This window comes from Centruroides sculpturatus, unplaced genomic scaffold (genome assembly GCF_000671375.1).
Source record: "Centruroides sculpturatus isolate CEXI.00-Female unplaced genomic scaffold, Cexi_2.0 scaffold1627, whole genome shotgun sequence".
Lineage (NCBI taxonomy): Eukaryota > Metazoa > Arthropoda > Arachnida > Scorpiones > Buthidae > Centruroides > Centruroides sculpturatus.
The window spans coordinates 26,486-50,308 of NW_019386174.1; the positions used below are offsets into that span (position 1 = coordinate 26,486).

General features: G+C 29.6%; 1 protein-coding gene across 1 annotated transcript; it reads right to left on the reverse strand.

Moving 5' to 3' along the window:
• Positions 1-19,153: 19,153 nt before the first annotated feature.
• On the reverse strand, positions 19,154-20,782 carry LOC111613924. Its single transcript, XM_023355270.1, has one exon. The coding sequence runs from the start codon at positions 20,780-20,782 to the stop codon at positions 19,154-19,156; it is 1,629 nt and encodes a 542-aa protein (XP_023211038.1).
• Between the last annotated feature and the right edge of the window lie 3,041 nt (positions 20,783-23,823).

Sequence of the window (23,823 nt, forward strand, 5' to 3'; positions counted from 1 at the left end):
GGTGATAAATGAAGTGAAATAGACAAAAAATAATGCTATTGAATGATTTCAATGAAAGAACAGGATCATTGAAACATAACAATATTATTGGACAATTCGGCGAAAATGTAACGAATGATAATAAAACAAAACTATTAACTTTTGTGAAGCTAATCACTATAAAGTCAATAACGAGTTATTTATACACAAATATATTCATAAATATAATAGAACTCAACATACTAGGCAGTGAAAATCAATTATTAACAATATTATTAGGCAGAAAAAAGCAGAAATTAAAATTTTAGATGTCAGAGCACAGAAGGGCACAGACCATTATTTAATAAGACCAAAAATCACTATTCCCTACAGGAAAATTAATACAGATACACACAAAAAAACAAAATGTGATTATATAAACGAATTATAATAAATCTAATTAACGAAAAATATCTAACAAAAGAAAACGAAGAGCAAAACGGGAATATCATGTATAGGCAATATTTTCTGTGTAAAACAGATTATGGAACAAAGATTACCATCGGAATAGGAAACTCATTTGTTGTTTATAGACTTAAGGAGAGTATATGATAATGTCCCAACGTCGAAATTGTGGGAGACATTACAAGAAATTAATACTAATAACAAGCTTCTTAAAGCAGTTAAGGCTACTTTTGACAAAACTTTTTTTTTTGAATTTTTGTAATGTTTTTTAGGTCTCCAAATTTTTTCAAAAATTTTTACTTGCGCGAAAAAGTTTTATTGCGATTTTAATCAACTTTTAATGACGCGCGATTTACGTTTAATTGTTTTTTAATAAAATTTTTAAATCAAATTTAATTAATCGTTCTAAAGTTGTAGTGCACGGATTTTACTTCGGTAAAGTAATTTAAATCTACTTTCTAATATTAAACACGACCTCCAATAGTTATTTAATTTTTTTAATTGATAGAGTTTATTATATATAAGTTTAATTAAGTCGGGGGGTCGGAAATCACGAGAAATATTTTAATTTTTAAAAAAATATTTAACTAGTATTCACCCTACAATAAACCCATAGCCTCCTGAGACTTCTATAATAATGTTCCGGAAATCCGACTTCAGCTGTTCTCAAGGTCATTCAGCTGTGTAAACAATGACTCATCGGTGTCAAAATTCACAAAAAGGCGAGACAAAGGAAAATAAAATTTGAAGCTAAAAAGCTTCAAAATTAACGCATTTCTTTTGTTTTTTACAGTTTAAAGTATTTTTTATGTTTAATTACATTAATATAAAAAATTGCTTCAGGCTTAAGGAGTTAAAAGCATTCTGTTATGCATGAAGAAAAACTGGGGTAGAGAAAAGAAAGTAAAAACGGTTGAAATGGATGCATTCAGTAGATCGTGCAAAATCTCAAAAAACAAAAAATAACTAATAGGATTGAAGAAGACAACTTTGGAAGAAATAAAGAGGGAACAATTTATTTGGTTTGGACATGTAAAAAAAAGAGTGACAAAAGACTCTCGAAAATGTCAATGGAGTACATTCCATATTAAAGGAAAAATAAAGGAAGACCCAGACAAACTCAGTACGATAGAGTAAACGTAGCGTCTAGTGAAAAAAAAATAAAAAAAGAATGGTGTATGGATAGAGAGAGAGATAAACAGGATTCCTGGAAATTGGAAACGAAGTTAGACGCAATAAACAGAATACAGATACTGCAGATAGATTATATAAACAGGAAATATATTTAAAATTATTAGAAAGTGCTTAGAATAATAACCGATAAATTTGTAATATAAGTAAGATTTAAATATAAAATATAATTAATTTTGAATACTTTGTACCGTAGTTTAAAAAATTAAAAAAGATTGTAACAAATAATTTATACGAGAATATTATTTGATGCAGAACATAACTGTGTATTATGTTTATACATCAAAATATTTATTAGAGTAACTTAATTGTACGCGCGTTATTGGAAATATCTAAAGCATCGATTTCATTGACATAAATCTCGGAACAGAAATTCCTTGTAAAATAGAAATGTGTTTTATTGATTTTAATCATTCCAATCAAAATTATGTAATTTATCATTCGTCTTTGATTTTTTAATAATCGTTTGAGAATTTCCAAATTTTAAATATAAATAAATACACATTGATTAAATACAAAACTAATTATTTAATTTAAATTTTCTTCCAAGCACGTAAATATAATGATAAAGGAATTCTTGAACTTTAAAACTGTTCTGTGCTTTCCATTATATATAACGAACTCCCGGCATTATTGGGCGAGTCAACAGATTGGTGAGAAGTGGTTCGAAAATGGTGAAAAACAGTAGATATAGTAACTGAAATGTTCATTAATTGACCTAAGTATTTACAATAATGAAATTAAAAAACAAAAAGTTGCTAGGACTTAAAGTAAAAACCACAGGACAAACATTAAGAAAAACATTACAATAAACACCAGACTGAATACAACAATAGGCCTATATAATTTCAACGGAGTTCATTAAAAAAGAATTATTTTGGTACGATTTGTGTGTGAAAGATTATTCATTCTAAATTTGCTGCCGTAACATTGAATTATTTGTATAACGTTATAACAAATATACGTACAAACACATTTTGACTTTTATATATTATAGAAAAATATGTAATTATATATAATAAAAAGTACAGAAAAGTCTTCAAGTTCAAGAATTTTTTTATAATTAAATTTACCTGCTTGGAAGAAAATTTAAATTAAATAATCAGTTTAGCCTTTAATAAATATGTATTTATTAATATTTAAAATTTGGAAATTCTCAAACGATTATTTAAAGATTTCAGACGAATGACAAATCACATAACTTGGATTGGAATGATTACATTCGTGCTTGAAATAATTTAAATGAATGAAACATTTCTATTTTACGAGGAATTTCTGTTCCGAGATTAATGTCAATAAAATCGATGCTTTAGATATTTCCGATAACACGTATACAATTAAGTTACTCTAATAAATATTTTGATGTATAAACATAATACACAGTTATGTTTTGCATAAAATAATATTTTCGTATATTAATTGTTAAAATCCTTTATAGTCTGCTAAACTACGGTTCAGAGTATTAAAAACAATGTTGTTTTATATTTAAATGTTACTTATATTACGAATTTATATGTTATATTTCTATGCATTTTCTAATAATTTTAAATATATTTTTTGTTTATATAATGTATCTACAGTATCTGTATTCGGTTTATGGCGTCTAACGTCGCCTTCCGATCTGTAAGAACCTTCTCCGTCTGTTTTACTATCCATACACTATTCCTGTTTATTTTCTTTTTCACTACACGCTAAGATGACTCCATCGTTCCGAGTTTGTCTGAGTCTTCTTCCCTTTCTCTTTTTATGTGGAATGTATTCCATTGATATTTTCGGGAGTCTCTCGTCACTCATTCTTTTTACATGTCCAAACCAAATAAGTTGTTCCCTCTTTATTTCTTCCAAAATTGTCTTTATCAATTCCATTAGTTTTTCTTTGTTACTTTTCTCTTCTCTTTCCCAGTCTTTCTCCATGCATAACAGAATGCTTTTAAAGATAGCATTATATGTATATATATTTTTTTTTCCTTGATCTAATTATTTCTTCACTCCACCATATTTCATTTAATCTTATAACTACTGTATTACCTTGTGCTAATCTTGTATTAATTTCTAATGTATCTCTTTTATCTTGATAAATTTGAATTACAATATAATTGTGATGTTCACATCGCTCAATCTTTTCTTCTTCTTTTAGTTTTGTGTTTGTTTTAGCTTCACCTATGCACAAATATATTGTGAATAGGTGTATATATCAATTGTGTTAATATATAAACCTTTTCTAAATTATTTTTGTTTTAATTTTATTGTGGTGTATTTTAGATCATCCTTATTCTCTGCCCTTATCATCTGCAAATTGCGATGTAAACATTGGTATACCTTTCATATGTATTCCCACATTATTAGATTTGCTTTTCCATATTTTCGATACTCCTTCTAGGTACATTTTAAATTAAGTTGGTAAGATACAACACTCCTATCTTAGTCCTTTTGACACCGTAAATCCTTCTGATATTTTTTCACAATATTTATTTTCATTATAGATTTTTTATATGATTCTTTAACTGCTTTAAGTAGCGTGTTATTAATATTTAACTCTTGTAATGTCTCCCATAATTTCGATGTTTGGACATTATCATATGCTTTCGTTAAATCTATAAACAATATCACGAACATACCATGAAGTAAAACAAACAACGTACTATATTCTGGTGTGAAAATAGTAGAACAATACTTTCCTATGTTGGTAAATCTATTATAAACCTGAAAAATCATTATAGAAAAATCAGTTTTTAATTCATTCACTGGACGATTATATTTTACTCGTTCTATATTTAAAAAAAGTACTCACAATTAAAATAAAAATTGATAACTCAGCTGAACTCATCTTCAGTCTTATGCGCGAAACCTTTAGGGAGCTACAAACTTTCACAATAAATAACACTAATGTTTTTTAAAAATTTGAACCATTTCATTTTCATATTTTTGTCCATTTACGATTTGGATTGATTGAAATGAGCACGGAATTGTTTATTACTTATTCTGTGACGAAAATGAATTTTAGTCTTATAAATTGAGATACCTAAATAAGGGGGCGACGAAATTTTTTTTTTTTGCCGCGTTCGGCTAACATTTACGCTACGCCACTGGATATGTTTACTTTGCTTATTTAAATATTGCAGCACCTCTTCGTAAAAAAGTCCCTGTCGTGTCGCCATTTTATTATGTTCTGTATGTCACACAACCTTGAAATATGGAAAAAAATACCTTTATCACATTGAAAGTACCTGTACTATGTTGTCAATTTGACCTCGAGCTGATATAAACATATCTAAAAAAATAGCAAAAAGACTTTGAAACTATCGAACGTGTGTCACATACTTAGAAATAGCTTACGATAAAATACGCGGAAGTCTAGGCAACTAATCGTAATTGTTTCCAAAAAACAAAAGAAACATAGTCAAAACAAGGCTGGGGTTAAATAAACCCCAATAATACCTGAGCAGGTTTAAATATAAATTGAATTGTATAAAAGTTTGAAATATTTAGAATGCAAGTGAAATTTTACAGTATTACCGTTGAATAAATTTACAATGAAAGAAATTTTATTACAGTGCAATTTATTGTCTCAACACTCTGTAGTGTTATTATTAGATACAACAATTATCAGACGATTATTGAGATAAACGTAATTTAATTCCTTAAAGCAATCACCACGAAGTATATATCGAAGTATATATATTTTAATAAATTTCATCTCTGCTCTAAATGGAAGCCCATTTATCGATCTTTTAGAGTAATTCTCTATTGTAATCATTGTGGTTATAAAACTTAAAACTTATAGAGGAGAAGGTGGTATTATGGAATTTCAATTACCTTTAAGTAAATTATAAACAAGGTATCATAACTCCACCTACATTTTTTGAGCGAAAAGTACCAGTAACTATTAATCTAAATGTTCCTAATTGGATTTCTTGCTAGTGTAACTATAAGTGTGGTGTTTGAAGGCTTTTGTACAAAAAGTCAGGAAGTTGGCTTAGAGAAAATCGGGTGGTAATATAAAACCTGCTTGTATATTTTCAAAAAATGCTTTAATTAATGTAGCCAAAAACAAGTAGGAAAGTACAAAAAATGTTAAATAATTACAAAATTATTTACTCCAATGTATTTTATCGCAAAATTGCTTTTATAATAGAAAAATATGACGTCTGTCAACAATATATATTCTCGCAGCTCTTTTTCGATATTCTCAGGAAAAATTGACTTTCTACCTAGTGACTTTTTTTACAAATTGCTCCAAACAAATATCTGCTTTTAAAGAGAGAGTTCGCAGGAGTTAAGTTCCGTATCACTGTAAAAGCAACTATAAGGTCCGTATTTCACGCATCATTATGTCTGTCAAGACCCAAATTTAAAAAAACGTGAACATCACACAGATTAATACGTACCCCTAAGTCTCTGGAACGGAATACGTGCAACGGTGTACCTACAAGTACGCGATTAAATTTTAAAATAATTAAATTCTCTTAGCAATCAAAACTTGCGAATTTTGAAAAAAAAAATTGCTGATTAAATACGGACAACCGTTTAAATAAAGGAAAACTGAAGTAAAACGGGTTTTCTTCTTGCTATGGATGTCTGCCTAGTTCAGTTCAGCCACAATCAGCTACAGTTCGCCTTTATTATGAGTTCGAAATGGGGTGGTTCCATAATACCCGCAGTGTTCCATAATACTACCTTTTCCTCTATAAATTCAGTTTCATAAATGTAGTAAAACTTTCCAATCAATGGCTAATAGCTTTTCCATTTAGGAAATTTAATTGAAATTAAAATTTATGAAAACAAAGATATACAATATTAAATTAAAGAATATATTAGATATATTTATCAGTCACCGTACATGTATATACTTGATACATTGTTTAATTAATATTTTAATGGATCCATTTTTCTTATTTTCTTTAGAGAATATGAACTTGTAATATTTGACATTAAATTTTTACCAGTATTTCTCAATTTCTCAATGTAACAGGATAAATTATATGGTAAACGACTAAAGCAATGTAAACTGACTATAAATTTTGCGACATGGAATGTACAGTATAAGGGATCAGATCCATCGAACAAGAGAGAGTTAAAGAAATAAAAAGCATGAAAATTGACTTTGTGATCTTAACAGAAAGAAAAAGGAAAGGGTCGAGAATAAGAGAACTGGAAGACAATATGCATATTTTTTCAGGCGTACCGAAAGAAAACAGAGCAAAATTTGGTATATCCATGATAATAATGAAGAAATTTAAGAAAAATATTCCAAACTTCGAAACAGTAGATGAAATAATGATAAAAGTTAACATAAACCCTTAAAGGTAAAGATTTGTTTTACAACAAGATTCAAGAGGTGATAGATGAAACTGGAAAAAGAAGAAAAATAATGTTATTAAGTGATTTTAAATGCAAGAACAGGATCATTGAGAAATAACAATATTATTGAAAAATTCGGCGAAAATGTAACGAATGATAATAGAAAACGACTAATAGACTCTTGTGATACAAATTATTTTAAACTTAACAACAGCTATTTAAAACATAAAGATATTCATAAATATACTTGGAATCAACATACTAGGCAGTGAAAATCAATCATTGACTATGTTATTACGAAGCGAAGAACCCGAATTAAAAGTTTAAATGTATGAGCACAGAAGGGGATTGTTACCTGTGGTTCAGACCATTATCTAGTAACAGCAAAAATCATTATTCCTTACAGAAAAGTTAATACAGACACGGAAAGAAGAAAGAACAGAAACGAAATCAAAGATCTTGCATTTAGCAGAAAAATGTACGAGAAAACCGTTTCTGGTTTATGACACAACAAAACACGTTATGTACTTAAAACGGATAAACGATAAAAAAGAGGATAAAATAAGACAGAAAAACCTTTGAAAATCAGCAACAAAATTAATTTTGGAAAAAAAAATTAGGTTGGGATAGAAATTGTACAGAAATAGGAACATATATAGGAGGATCAATATGAACTGAAACATGGAGATTCCTAACAAATATTAGGAATGAAAGTAATAGTAATAAAGGATATCTTCGTTAAAATTTTACAACAATCTTCCCATTGTTTATTAACATAACATTCAATTTATGACAGAAGATATAATCATCGAAAAAGATATATCAATTCTTCCACAGACAAAACAGATTAAACAAGCATATAAAAAACTAAAGAATAATAGAGAAAGCGATGAAGAAGAATATTGGCAGAATTGATAAAAAATAAAGCAAGAAAATAATTTAGAATAACGAAAAAATTATTCGAAAAGCGTCTTAATAAAGAAGACATTCGAAAATATAGAAATTTGTCTTTTTTCATCTATCTATAAAAACAAGGGTTTAAAAATGTGAGAACTATCCAGGAATTACAGTAATAGTAACATTTAATAAATTATATGAACGAATTATCAGAAATTTAATTGAAGAAGTATCTCAAACAAAAGAAAAAGAAAGCAGAACATGAAGATCATGTATAGACAATATTTTCTGTGTAAAACATATTATGGAAAAAAGATAAGCATCGGGACAAGGAACAAATTTTTTTATAGACTTAACGAAAGCACATTTTTTCTAATGTTCCAACATCAAAATTATGGGAGAGATTACAAGAGTTAAATACTAATAACATGCTTATTAAGCAGTTAAAGATTTATATACAAAATCTATAACAAATATAAATATTGAGATAAAATAGAAGGATTTACGGCGTCAAAGAGACTAAGACAAAGATGTATCTCACAAACTTAATTTAAAAAGTACGTAGAAAGAGTATTGAAAATATGGAGAAAGAAATGTTATAATATGGTAATAGATATTAACGGTAAACCACTGTTTACATTGCAATTTGTAGATGATCAGAAGATAACGGCAGAGGATAAAGATGATCTAAAATACATCACAATAAAAATAAAACAAAAATATTTTAGAAAAGATTTGTATATCAACACAAGTGATGTATACACCTATGCACAATATATTTGTGCATATGTAAAGCTAAAACAGACACGGAACTAAAAGGAAGAGAAAAAATTGAGGGATATAAACATCACAATTATCTTGGAATACAAATTCATCAAGATGGAAGAGAAATATTAGGAATTAATACAAGATTAGCACAAGATAACAGAGCAGTTAAAACATTAAATGGAATGTGGTGAAGTGAAGAAATAACAAGATCAAGAAATTTATATATATATATATATATATATATATAAATTTCTTGATCTTGTTATTTCTTCACTTCACCACATTTCAAGAAATTTATATATACAGTGAAAACTGCTTAGGTGACCACCTGCATTCGACGGGCACCTGCCAAAATGGGCAAAAATTTCTGGCACGGAATAGTTTATCCATAGAGTCTTCGTATAAGTTACCTGTATTAAACGACCACCTGTGTAACGCGACCGCGGGCATCGATTTTTGGTCCGAAACAACATACAACACCTGTAATAAGCGACCACTTTCGCGAATGTATTTGGTCTAAACTATTGTAAGAACCCATCTCAACAACGTTTCCACCTCGTAATATAACGAATTAGTCTAAACTCTCGTTCGAACTCATCCCGGGCACTTCTCCTACCCTCGAAATTAGGTGCGGGTGTTAATAAATTAGTCTAGCAACAAAGGAAATTCATTTCAGTTTGTTGGAAATACGGTATTACAGCACCACCTGTATTGGACGACCACCTGCCTAAAAGACCACTTTTTGAAGGAACCGTGGGTGGTCGCCATAGACAGGTTTTACTGTATATATAAATTTCTTGATCTACTATATCATGCATAACAAAATGATATTGTTAAAAGCATTTCGTTATGCATGGACAGAGACTAAGGTAAAAAAAAAGTAACAACGGTTGAAATGGATGCATTGAGAAGATCGTGCAAAATCTCAAAAAACAAAGAATAACTGATGAGATTAAAAAAGACGGTTTTGGAGGAAATAAAAAGGAAACAAGTTATAATTCGAACATGTAAAAAGAATGAGTGACGAGAGACTTTCGAAAATGTCAATGGAACACATTCCACATAAAAGGAGAAAGGAAAGGAGAACCAGACAAACTCGGAACGACGGAGTAAACTTAACGTGTAGTGAAAAAATAATAAAGAAGAATGGTGTATGGATAGTAAGAGAGATGGAGAAGGTTCCTGCAGATTGGAACGCGACGTCAGACGTCATAAACCGAATACAGATACTGCAGATAGATTATATAAACATGAAATATATTTAAAATTATTAGAAAATGCTTAAAAATATAACAGATAAATTCGTAATTTAAGTAACATTTAAATATAAAATAAAATTGTTTTTAACACTCTGAACCGTAGTTTAGCAGACTATAAAAGATTTTAACAATTAATATACGAGAATATTATTTTATGCAGAAAATAACTGTGTATTATGTTTATACATCAAAATATTTATTAGAGTAACTTAATAGTACACGTGTTATCGGAAATATCTAAAGCATCGATTTTATTGACATAAATCTCGGAACAGAAATTCCTTGTAAAATAAAAATATTTTTCATTCACTTTAAATTATTTCAGGCACGAACGTAATCATTCCAATTTAAATTATGTGATTTGTGATTCATGTGAAATCTTTAAATAATCGTTTGAGAATTTCCAATTTCTAACTTTTAAATATGAATAAATAAATATTTATTAAAGGCAAAACTGATTATTCAATTTAAATTTTTTTATCAAGCAGGTAAATTTAATGATAAAAAATTCTTGAACTTGAAGACTTTTCTGTACTTTCTATTATATATAATTACATATTTTTCTATAATATATAAAAGTTAAAATATGTTTGTACGTATATGTGTTATAACGTTATACAAATAATTCAGTGTTACGGCAGCAAATTTAGCATAAATAATTTTTTACCCACAAATCGTACGAAAAAAATCCTTTTTTAATCAACTCCGTGAAAATTGTATATTGTTGTATTTAGTCTTGTGTTTATTGTAGTGTTTTTCTTAATGTTTGTCCTGTGGATTTTACTTTAATTCCTAGCAACTTTATGTAATTTTTAATTTTATTATAGTAAATACTTAGGTCAATTAATGAAGATTTTAGTTACAGAAACTACTGTTTTTCACCCTTTTTCAACCACTTCTCACCAATCCATTGAATCGCCCAAGAAATGCTGAAAGTACGTAAATATCTATGCATATAATTAAAAGTTTTAAATTATAATTGTCTAGTCTTTCTGATAAATTACACACGAAAATTTATTTTTTTGATTAATCGAAAAGGTTACAATTGCCAGTAACTAAATAAATAAGCGAAATATAATAAACAATATTGTTTATTTTATTATTCTCTTTTCAAAACATTGTTGTTTTGTGTCGAAAATATCTACAATTGCTTGAAATTTAAGCTTGAAATATATGTCTTTTAATGCGATTGTAGAAGGTAACTATTTTGCATATTCTGGTAAATAAACTTGTATCGTTAGTCAGTTGATCTTAATCATTGTTTCTCGTAATATCAATACTACAATTAAATGAAAAGGCATTCATCGAATTTAATGTTAAGTATTAAATATAGGTATTTACCTCGAAGAACATAAAGTAAAATTCATATTCAATTACGTATACAAAAATCAAATAATTTATTGCAAATGGTACACAATTCGAAATTTATTGATGTTGAATTCTTTCTAAGCAACAATTTAGTTTTTACAGTCCGTAACGTGATTGGATTAAACACCGGTTAACGTCACCCTATTGATTTTCCACAACTGCGTCTATCAACCAATCACTAAATATCTTATCGTTTACGTATTCACTTCATAGAATATTTTACTGGAGACCAAACGCCTTAAAGAGTTATTCTAACTTTTGTATTTATCTCAATTACTTAATTTGCAAACTGTGTATATTGCCGAATCTGTATTCTGTTACATCATAATTGAAGTCAACGATTGACTTTGGTGCACTTCGCGACTGTACAACGAAATAATCTTTAAACTTTTTCCGTCAAAATGCATTCAGCACAAAGCAATTGCATTGCCACAAAACTTCGGCCTTTGATCTCTGTTTACGAAGTATTTGGTTTGAATTTGTTGAAAACTTGTGATTGTCAGAAAGAAAAATCAAAAAGAACTCGAAAATTTTTTACAGTTTATACGAATTTACTCGAAATATTTTTATGGACGATGTTCTTAATGCATACAGTAATGATTGCGACTGAAGGTGTTTGCATTCAAATGTTTTCCATATTTGAAAATAATAAATTTATCATTATTTTCGTTGCATGGATTGCGTCCCTGTACATAGCTTTACAGTTCAGTATTTTGCGAAGAAGAAAGATTAATCTTCATGAATATATGAAAAATTTTAAGGAAGAAGAAAAATTTATCGAAAAATACGAAGGTTACATTATTTACTATTTTTCTTTTTACGTTTTTATTCTTTTATCTTGCGCCACGATGAATTTGTACGTTGGTTATTCTGCATTAAAAGCGACACATGTCGATTATAAAATGTCTCTGCTCTGTGTTGTCAGCATTAAACTTTATTTAATATATGCAGCGTCTCACGTAATTTGCATACTTTTATTTTCAGTTATTTTTCTCTCACTTTTAGGAAAAAAGTTAATGAACATTTCTATTCAGTTAGAGTTTGCAACGAATGCAACAAAATTTTTTATTGACGAACTGATGAAAAATCTTTGGAAAATTTGGCAGATATTTGAAGAACTAAACGACAAATGGAAGGCGCTTTTCCCTCTTATTTACAGTTTTTACGTCTATGAAACTTGCTTTTTTATATATATCGCTCTCTTCGCACGTCTTCACGTAATTTTTCGTGTGGCAAACACAATAATTGCAATTACATTTTTAACTGGAGCAATAATAGGTTCATGGGCATTATCAAGTTTTACATCGATCGTGAGTATTGTTCTAATCAATATGCAAGTTATAAGATGTAACTATTTAAAAAATAAACTAAAAAAATTTTTTATAAATATACTTCAGATATACGACAGTTTTATCAACATAGGGAAGAATAACGCTTCTATTTTGTCGCCGATATACAGATTTAAAGTACGTTATTTATTAATCTTATTGCATATGTATTGTAGTTTTATTAATAATTGCATAATTTCAGATCATTTGTTTCATGAAGAGATTCGGAGGAAGACCTTTCGGAATATCTGTGTGGGGATTTTTTTACATCAAAAGAAATTTTTTGATAAGGGTAAATACATCTTATTATAGTGTTGCTTTTAGTTTTATTAGCGCATATCGTATTCATATATTACAGCAAATATAAATTTTCGATGATAAATGCAAATTACAATTACGGTTACTTGTAAAAAATTAACAGAACAAAATATAAATAAAAACCTGAAAATTTATATTTTGTTATTAATTTTTATAGTGTGGATATCAACAATGTCTAATCATTTCTTAAAATATTATAAAATTAGTTATAACGCTTTAATTTATAATGCATTTTCAGTATACTGGTTAAAGAAAAAGAAATATTTAGAAATAATCAGATGGTGTTGCTTTGTTTTCAGATGGTGAGTGGATTGTATTCGTTTTTCTCTTCTCTAATTGAATTGACCGGTGTTCTACGAAATAAAAGATGCTCTGCTGAAAGTTCTCTAAATTATACGTTTAAGAATAAAACAAACAATTAAAAGTTTTCATACCGGCAAAAACCGGTGAGAACTTTCATTCTTATTATGCTATAAATTTTTACTGAAGAAGTAAAATTTTATTGTTAATCCGATTGTAACTGACAAATAACGTGTTTCAACAAATTAATAAACAATACTTTAAGCAAAAAAGTCGACGATATGAAGTAAATAGTTTGCTGTTTGTTTTGAACGGTGAATGTAATATCTTTTGATTCAGTGATACAGTCCCCAAAACTACTAATATACACTGGATTACAGGCCTTGTGTTATCTTACTGCTGCAGTTTAAAGCTTACAATTCTGACTCAAACCTAGCAGCTGATCAATTGAGATGGACAATGTCAATATTTCAATGTGGTCGAAAGAATTTTCAAGATCAAAAAAATTTTATAAGATTTTATGCAAAACTTCAATACAGAGCTTGGAGCAAAAACTATAACAAAACTTAAACACTTTTAAACTCGAGTGGTACAGACTTTCCAATTCAAATTGGGTTCCGAATAGGGTCGATTATCTTTGAGTTCATCGAAATTTGTGAAATTACAGAAAAATTTTATAACTTATTACGAAAGTTAGAGATAATGTATTAATAATTATAATATACGCATCTTCTTACTGAAATTTTTTCTCAAAAACATATTACTCGTGTTAACGTAATAATTTGTTTTATTCTATAGTTTGAAAACATGTCAGATATGCAGAATTTTGTAAAGTACTTAGAGAAAGAATAGACAAACACAGAACAGTTATGTACAGGTTACAAAAAAACATTGCATTAAGTTAGATGCATTTGCATGCATTTATATACTTTAAAAATTTTTAGTATTGTTAGAATGATTTGAGTGCTGACTTCTAATAAATAATGAAACAAATGTAATTGATTACTTTTAATAGCAGCGTTTTTTTTATAAATTAACTGTTAATGCCAATAATTGCTATAGTCAATAGAACAGTAGTAAAATGGTGCCACTGTAAAAATAAAAGTGAAAATAAAACGTTTTACGTCTCTATTTTTCATTTTTTTACTACACCGTTATCTATGTTTTGTTCTACTTTATTTTACAAATTCATAACAGGTACAATATGACGCTTCTTGTGTGAAAGTACTTAGTAAAGAAAAACACGTAATAGAATCTAGTACTAGTAAATAAAAGTACTTAATTTTCAGAATTAGGAAATAAAAATCGCTATAATATTTTTTCCTATACAGGAAATTAGTTTTATAATTTATAAGTATAAAATTTAATTAATTAATGTAGAAATATAAACTGTAAAATTTATTTACAATTTATACAAAACAGATGTACTTGTGCAACTTTCTATCGGAAAAACTTGTACTTTAAATCCTTTAAATTTTAAAATTTAAATATTTATAGATTGTTCTAATCGTAAAAATTAATAACACCCACTACACAACTAATGATCTAGTCAAGACTGTTACTCCAGCTATTTATATATATATATATTTTGTAGAAGCATGTTTTGTAGACGAACAAACAGTAAATATGAAGGAAAAACTCTTTCCATTTTTCTTTGAATTCTTCAAATATCTGCCAAATTTCCCAAAGAGTTTTTTATCAGTTGATCAATAAACGATCTTCCTGCGTTAAGTGCAAATTGCAGCAGAAAAGTATCATTTATCAACGTTTTTCTTATAACTAACAAAAAAACTACAGGACAGAAAAGTTTACCAACTACGTGGAAATCAACGTAATTAAGCCATAGTTCGATCTGAAAACACAAAGCGAAGACATTTTATAATTATGATCTGTTGATTTGAAAGCAGAATAACCAAAGAACGAAGTTTTTGTGAAGCAACCTAAAAGAATGATAACGTAAAAAGATTAATAATGAAAACCGAAATTTTGATATTTCTCGATACATTCTTCTTCCTTGAAATCTCATCAAGTAATGAGCATTAAACTTTCTTTTTTACCGAATGCTGAATTGCAAAGCTGCGTACAAGGAACAACTCCATGCAAGAAATGTAATATAGACGTTATTAGTTTTAAATATTAAAAAAATGTTTGACTGCATACCCTTCAGATGTTGCTATCATTGTAGAAAACAATAATACTATCGCTCATAAAAATACTTTAAATCGTGTTTACTTCGTCTTTCTATCGTTGCATGATTCCAGTGTGATTACGAGTGATTATGTTGCCTGGAAACAATTCGCGACGAATAAATTACATTACATTATTAATTAAATTTTAAAAAATTTACATAATTTTTAATACGTTATTGGATTATATGTTTAAGACTTTTGAGAATTTAATATATTTAAAAATGTATTGAAAGATTCTTGATATTCAAGTATTGCAAATAATTTTATTACATAATAGCTTGAAGTATTTAAAATAAAACTGTATTTTTACATAGTGTTAAGATTAAATAAATCTATGATAAAAAGAACGTTATGAAAGTGAAATTATTTGTCTTTACAAAATTTCCTGTTAACTTTATAGTGTTATCATCAGAATAGAACAATAATCAATACAAACCTAATTCAAGATTACGAAATAATTAAGATGATGTAGGTATCGAATAAATTGCTTAAGAATTTGCAATTGTCCTCGAAATAGAAGCATATTAATCGGTCTTTTAGAGTAATTCTCTATTGTAATAATTGTGTTAATATAGCTTAAAACTTATGTAAATTCAATTTCATAAATGTCAGTAAAACGTTCCTATCTATGGCTAATACATTTTCCATTTAGAAAATGTTGTGAGGAACGAACAGACCCTCAATAAAGTGTTATTTTAAATTATAATTATTTTGGAATTCAATCGTCTAACTTCGATTGTTTTATCAAGTTAGGCTAAAATTCATAAAAATTATTTTTCACGTATTTGGTTTTTTGTTGAGGAGGATCCATCTACTCATTAATGCGTCACCCGGAACGTTCGATAAAATTTCAGTGTTGGACTCTAGGTCCTTAACCCGTCGGCACGCGCCTAGTGCCGATTAGGCACCAATCGATTTTTAATTAGTTCGTGTAAAAATCCTAATTGTGTGAAAAATCTGAAAAAATTATTACCTGTCTAATTTTTCTTCAATTTTACGATGCGCAATTCAGTTTTTGCTTAAAGCGTCTCATTATTTTTATTTAATTATTGGTGCCGAATCGGCACTATGGCGCGCGTGATCTCGGATTTCAATTTTCAAATTTCCCGCCAGTCGCTGTTACTAAAAATAGCTGCAGCTACGGCGCGCGCTTCTTCGCTTATAATCGCGTTATTATAAAGCGAATAACTTCTAAAAAACTGAAATTTGACCGAAAATAATTTAATTTCTTTCATTGGTATTTTTTAATCATTTTATAAAGTTTTATGACACCATCACATTTCCCTGAGTGGAAGTAACCAATTTGTTAACCATTTGACCCTCGGCTGACAGAGAAGGAAGTTTTTGAAAACAAAGTAATAGAGCGTTTAGCAGTTTGTTGTTTTTCACAGTGGAAGACTAGTAAGTTTATATAATAGACTCTAGTAAGACTTATTAGAGTCTATTATTTTCCAGAGAATAAATAATAGAGTTGAAAAATAGCACAATTCCGTGAAATTTAACAAATCTGATGTCAATAAAGGAAAGTTGAAGTTATTTATAGTGAGTTGATATTTTATAAGTTTAGTTTTTGCATTTATAAATCAAATTTTAAAAAATATAAATTTTTTATTTAAATAAATTTAAATAAAAAAATAGAATTTTTATTATTTAAATATAAATTCTATATTTTAACAAGTATTTTATACTGTTAGATAGTAGAGAAATCGAGTATTTAAGCATTTACTGTATATCAGTAAAAATAAAAAAATTGCGTTAATTTGGTTTATATATTTTGCCGTTACATTGCGCATGTAAGCTTTAAACTACAGTCAGAAATATATATTATTTTTATATGAATTTATTAATTATAATAAACATACATTATGTCTAAAATTTAATTAAAATAGCACTCTCTAATTAACATCTTAAATGAAGAAGTAATTAAATCGGGTCCCGCCGCCATCTTAAATAACGCGCGACGGTAAATAATCGATTTTGAGCGCGTCGCGTTGAATCAAATTAAATAATTTATAAAAATTAAAATAATAAGTATGTTTACAAAATAATTGACTATATCTATTCGCAATAGTACTGTAAAACACATCGTACTTATAGTTTAGCATTTCTGATAACAATTAATTAATTTTTGAATTTTTTTATATTTTATATATAAAATGCGAATAAAAAAACATAAATGCGTAAAACTTAATTTAAAAAATATCTGCAACTTCAGAAAACACATATATATTATAATCTATCAAAAAAAGTTAGTTAATAATAATTAAAATCGAGAAAAAAAATAAAACTTTCGAGGTAAAATAATTTCTGTGGTAAAAAGTGAGGTAAGCGATCACGTGACGCCCGTCTCCCCATCGTCTATAACCAAAACGGCCGAGGGTGAAATAAAAGCGAAAACATCAGTAGAAGTAAAAACAAACATCGGCGCGTATCTAGGACTATATATTTGAACGGGAGCGAAGATGAAACACGACACTTTGTAATTTATGATAATTACCTTCTAATATTAAAAAATTAAAATCATCAAAAAATTATAACAAAATTAAAATTTTTTGACTAAACTCGACTACAAACATATCTTAGAACTGGATTAAAGTAAAAGTACCCGTTTTTCGACGCTAAATTTTTATTAATTAATTTTTTAAATTGGTGCCTATTTGACCGAGCGCGCGTAATTTAAATTTGACGGAGCACGCGCGTGCCGACGGGTTAACAGCAACCTCCTGACCTCATGGGAAAAAACCCAGAAGGAACCCAAAGTAAATAACAAGGGAGTGCGATAAAGAATTCAAGAGTCGTCCTCCAAAGTCTGTTTTCAGAAGTCGTCCTCCAAAGTTTGTCTCCTCAAGAATTAATACCGTGACAAAGACGTGCCTCTTTAAGGATATCTTACACACACATCGCCACCTTCGTGCCTCCACACCTCAGTGCTCCTGTTACCGGACACTCTAAAGTGCCAAAACAATTTCATCCAACCTCGACCATTTCACGACGGTTTATCCAGTCATCTTATAACAGGTCTTCGACTCAGTTAAAAGGTATTTATTAACACGCGAATCGTTTGTAAACTCTCTCTCTCGAACGGGCTAGTAATAATTAAGGGGAACGTTAGTCATGCTTGATATCGAGAATATCTGTATTTCCTTTTGTTATAATTAAAATAGTTATTGTTAGGTAATATGGAATCGGAGTGAATCACTTCTTCTCTCTCCTCACCTCTTCCGAATCCAATCGCTCACCCGCTACCGTTCGCGTGACGTAAAGTCGCGATTTCCGAATCATGAGAGTCTCGGTGGTGTCCCATCGTAACGTGGTGTCAACGAGACACAGTCCCTACGGTCAAATTGCAATTGGAAGTAAAATCTATGAATTTTAGATATACAATATCAGATTAAAAGAAAACATATGATAAATTTATCACACTGTATATACGTATAAAATATCAAAAGCGCTCAGCAACTAAATAAAGAGAAACAAAACACTTTTTTTTGCCGAGAAATAAATATAATTTTAAAAAACAAACGTTTTCAGCCTAGTTAATAGGCCATCTTCAGGTCGATAAAATGGAACGTAAATGTTCCATGAATAGAACATAAAAAATTTTTAAATCAAAAATTTTACAAGAGAAAAAAATAACGGAAGAATTTATAAAAAATTAAAATAAAACAAAAAGAAAACAAAAAAAAAACAAAACATAAATCTTTAATGGACTAATTCTGGTCGACGTTTCTAGTACATTTCTNAAAAACAACAATCCAAAAATAAAACAAAAAGAAAACAAAAAAAAAACAAAACATAAATCTTTAATGGACTAATTCTGGTCGACGTTTCTAGTACATTTCTTAACCAAATATTTCCATGCTGATGGTAGGCTCTCCGCATCTCTCGCATTTAAACAGCCTTCTCCTATCTTACTTCTGTATATTTCTATTTTCTCCGTCGTCATTGCTAGAGTTGGGGAAGACAGAGGTTTGATGATTGTTGCCTCATCCCATTTTACCTCAGAGCCTTGCGCTTGCGTCATTTGGGACAAAATCGTTGAATTAAATGCTTTTCTTATGGCATATCTATGTTCTTTGAGCCTTACTCCCAAGTTTCTGGTAGTGACGCCGATATAATCTTTTTTAACATCCAATTGTAAGTTCTCATAAGGAATCTTATACACACCTGCTTTTTCCTCCGCTTTGATACTATCCTTATCATTTCTCAAGATCTTATATAAATTAGGGGCTCTTCTTAAAACCATTCTTGATTCCTTTCGACTAGCAATTTCTTTCATAACACTATTCATACTACTATTATAAGTAAATTTTGTGAGCTTAGTAGGAACATTCCTTAAAGTTCTTTTTACTATGCCCCTTTCATACTTTTTAAGCATTTTTACAATTATACTTATTCTGTAACCCAGGGTTCGGGCCACCTGCAATACTCTATCAATCTCCTTCTTCCTGTCAGCGACTCGGTCACAATATAAATAGGCTCTCCTTATTAACGCTCGGAAGGCTGCCATCTTATACCGATATGGATCCATGGATTGGGATGTTATATATAATGGGGTGTGTGTTGGTTTAATATAAACAATTGTGGACAAATGTCCTTTCATAAACCGGATATTAATGTCCAAGAAATGCACATTTAAGAAACTCTTTTGTTCTAATCTCAATTTAAGTCCATCATCGTTATCATTGATTCTACTCATAATTTCATGCACCCTACAATTATTACTCCATAAAATAAGGATGTCATTCACATACCTGCTGAAATATACGATATCTTCCTTAAAACTGTGAAGAACCCTTCTTTCTATTCTTCTGACAGCTAATTCGCAAAAGCATTCCTGAGAGGAGACTTCCCATCGGAACTCCTCTTTTTGTCTGTAGATCTGACCACAAAAGGTGAAGCATGACTCATAGCATACCAGGTTTGCCAGTTCTTCTAGCTCTTGGGTGTAAAGAAGCAATTGGGAGTTCTTTATGTACAAGAAATCCAATAACGCATCCACGCAAGACTCAATCATTACTGAAGGATACATGCTTTCATAATGTAAAACGGTAGCTACCTCATCTTCCATTAAAGATATACCTTGTATTTCCTTGACAACAATAAGAGGATCCTGTGCCACTAGACTATCATTATCAAGGTGTGAGGATAAATACTCGTGCAGCCTTTTTACTAATATAAATGTGGGTCCTCTGCATTTCTCTACAACTGGCCTTAACTGCATTCCGGTCTTGTGGGTCTTAGCGAAAGCAAACAATCTCGGAGTTCCGGGCCTTGGGTTACGGCATTTCTTGAGAAAAGGTAAAACAGCAGAAAGTCCCGAGCGTTCCACCTTCCTGACCCTTCTGTCCAAAGGTCCAACAATCTTGTCACCAACAATTTCACATTCCGTCTTTTTGATGTAATTATGCAACTCATTGTTATAAGTATGCCTTCTCATGATAACCAAATTCTTAGTCTTGTCTCCTCTTGTCAACACAAGATCATTAATCCTTAATCACTTAATGGAAGCCTCCTGCTTTCTATATCTGGTCTTTTCTTTCATCTATCTAACTCCGTTCTAGAGATTAAGGAGGAACAGACAGCAGAATAGACGTCAATTGAAATTTATATGTTAGTGATTTTTCAAAATTTCAATAATTTACTTTTCTTCGAATGAATAAATCAAAAATTTCATTAAGGTATTTTTTCTGAAAAAATTATCAAATACAACGTGGCCTATTGAAACGCAATAAAAACCCAAAAATCGCATTTAAAGTAGTATAGTAGTAGCGGAGTTCTTAATCGTAAGATTTAATATTGTCTATCTCCCTCCCAGTGAGGAAAATTTCGACACGTATATTATATAAAAACACGCACGAATTCAAATGCAACGTTGTGTGAAAATTTCAAAGGAATCGGTAGGAACAAACGAACATTACATTTTTATTTATATAGATAGATATAAAAAGATCTGGTTTAGTTCATTCTCAGAGTAAAGCAAACTTAGGTCATTGTACTCGCAAAGTTAGCGCCATCTGTTAAACATAAAAGCCTTAATCCTAGATGTTATCTTTTAATTTATATGAATGTTTAACGAAATAATATACAGCTTATGTCTACCCTGAAATTGCATTATAAACTTTGGTAAAGAAATTTTTGAAATCAGATGAGCAGTTTCGGAGATTACCTCCTACATTCGAACTATGTTCTGCTAAACAAAATAACTTGCATTCATTACCTTCTAATATAAGTAAATGGAATAATGTTGGAATCATAAGATTACCAAATACATGTATAGCATACTTACCTGGAATTATCCTCACTTCACATTTTCACATGAGATCCAATGTCATCTCAAGAAGTAGTCCTAAGTTTATTATACCTCCAATCGAAACGATATTTTCCAAGATGGAATTAGAGAAGTTACAAGAGAGTATAAATACTATAGAGAATCCTGAGAGGAATAAAGGGAATTCTAAGAAACAAACAGATGATGACATTAAGGTAGCAGAAAAATCATACGAGCAAATGAAGAAAGATTTGGATAGATTATTGAAAGAAAATGAAGATCTTTTCATATCAAACACTCCAACAATTCCAATCACATACATATGGATTATCCTTGGAAGCATAGGAATATTAATTCTACTTATCTGCACATATTATATAGTCAAGCATATTGGTTGGAAACGAAGATTTCAAAAGAAGATCAAGAAAATGTCACAACAAGACATTCCACTTCAAGAAATTCCTCAAAGAAATAATGCAGAAGAAGAAGAAACAGAAATAGTCGAACCAATTGGAAGCTCAACTGAACAAGCTTCAAGCTCAACTCAGACAAAGAAGCACTTTGTTCGAACATATCGACTTTAGTTCGACCATATAGACTTTAATTTAAAATTGCTTTTTGAGATGATAATTTCATTCTTGATTGAAAATTTTTGATTATATAATGATCGATTTTAGTTACATATATCTTTAGTTTGTAAGTACCTTTCCTAATAATAACAAAAAGCTTATTTAAAGGAATGTACACCCCACTCAAATTGATAAACTAAAGCGATTGATTGGAATAGACATAATATTGTAAAGAATAGTCTAGATATAAGACTTTGAGTAGTATTAAGAGAGAGAGAGACTTTATTAGAGATATGTATTTGTTAAACATATTACCTTTAAAATGAACAATACTTTGGTGAAAAAGAACTTTGCCCAAGATAGATTTAAATGACCCTGGAGTCATACAACCTTTAATGAACTCAACCACCTGAACTTTTGTGGTTATGTTAAATGAAATTTTAGCAGAAAAGGAAGTGTGTCAACATACAGGAAGAAGACACATTATATCATTTTGAACTGCACAGTGAACTTTGAACTGTTAGCAGGTGCTTTTTGAAACAAGAAGACATCACATGATCTTCTAATATACTTGAATTTGTGAAAATATAAGAAGTCAGCCAACAGAGTGTGCTGCCATAGAGACTCTCAGCAACAGAGAGGTGCATTCGAAACAAGTGACGAACTATGTCCACTTTTACCGTCAATTCAAGACGAAGACACCTGTGTTCATTATATTTATTTTAGTAATATTATTAATCTGATGAATTGTTTATTATATTATTTCCATGTATTTCAATTTTGAATTTAATTTGAATTCTTGTATACTTTTATGATTTTATTATTATGTGTAACGCAATTTTTAGAGAGAGAGAGTGAAATTCGAATTTATGTATTGCAGTGAAAAATCACGCCTTCTTTAATTGTAGTGTGATTTTTGAAGATAAGGGAGTAATGTGAGATCCGGAAGGCCCTAGGCCTCATTTAATAATTTTTATTAAATATGCTTAAATAATGTCACCAAATAATACTTCGTTTTGGTGAGAAAAATATTGTTTTAGACGTGGGAAAAACTAGATGACAAATGTTATTTCCTTTCATCGAGGAGAACATCCGCTGTTTTTCCCATATCTGGTTAAAAATCTCGCTCCGATGGGAAATGGTTACCCCTCATTCATCCCCCTCTCATCCGTTCTCACGAAAGAGTTACTATACGATGATTGGACGAAGTTTGGAAATAAAAGGAGAAATTAGTCATAATTCGGGGAGTCCTCCGACCGATTTGAAAGTGTCCAGACTCCACATACGTTTCCTCCTGATGGCCAACGCCCATAACGGAGTCCGATAGACTAAGTCCCGAGTCTACACTTAGAAGAAGTGATATCTTTATATTTTGTGCACGAATTAATCTCCCATACGAAAGGAAGATGAACCCTATCTACAAGGTGTCCTATATCTACAGAAACGAAGACGACAACTAACAGGTCGTATGTTTAGAATCATTTTGTGAGCTCTCTCTCGATCGCGCATTAGCATAGATTTAGTCGTAACCTTTAACTTGTCATATAATCGTTGTTATTGATTTTCTGTATTCGTTGTTTGGATTTATTAAATTTTACTTATGTTTATTATATAAGAATGTCTCCTCAATTCATTCCGAAT

Bases quoted from the DNA above. Each gene is read 5' to 3' on its own strand.
- LOC111613924 (XM_023355270.1), bottom strand. From the start codon at position 20,782: ATGAGAAGGCATACTTATAACAATGAGTTGCATAATTACATCAAAAAG.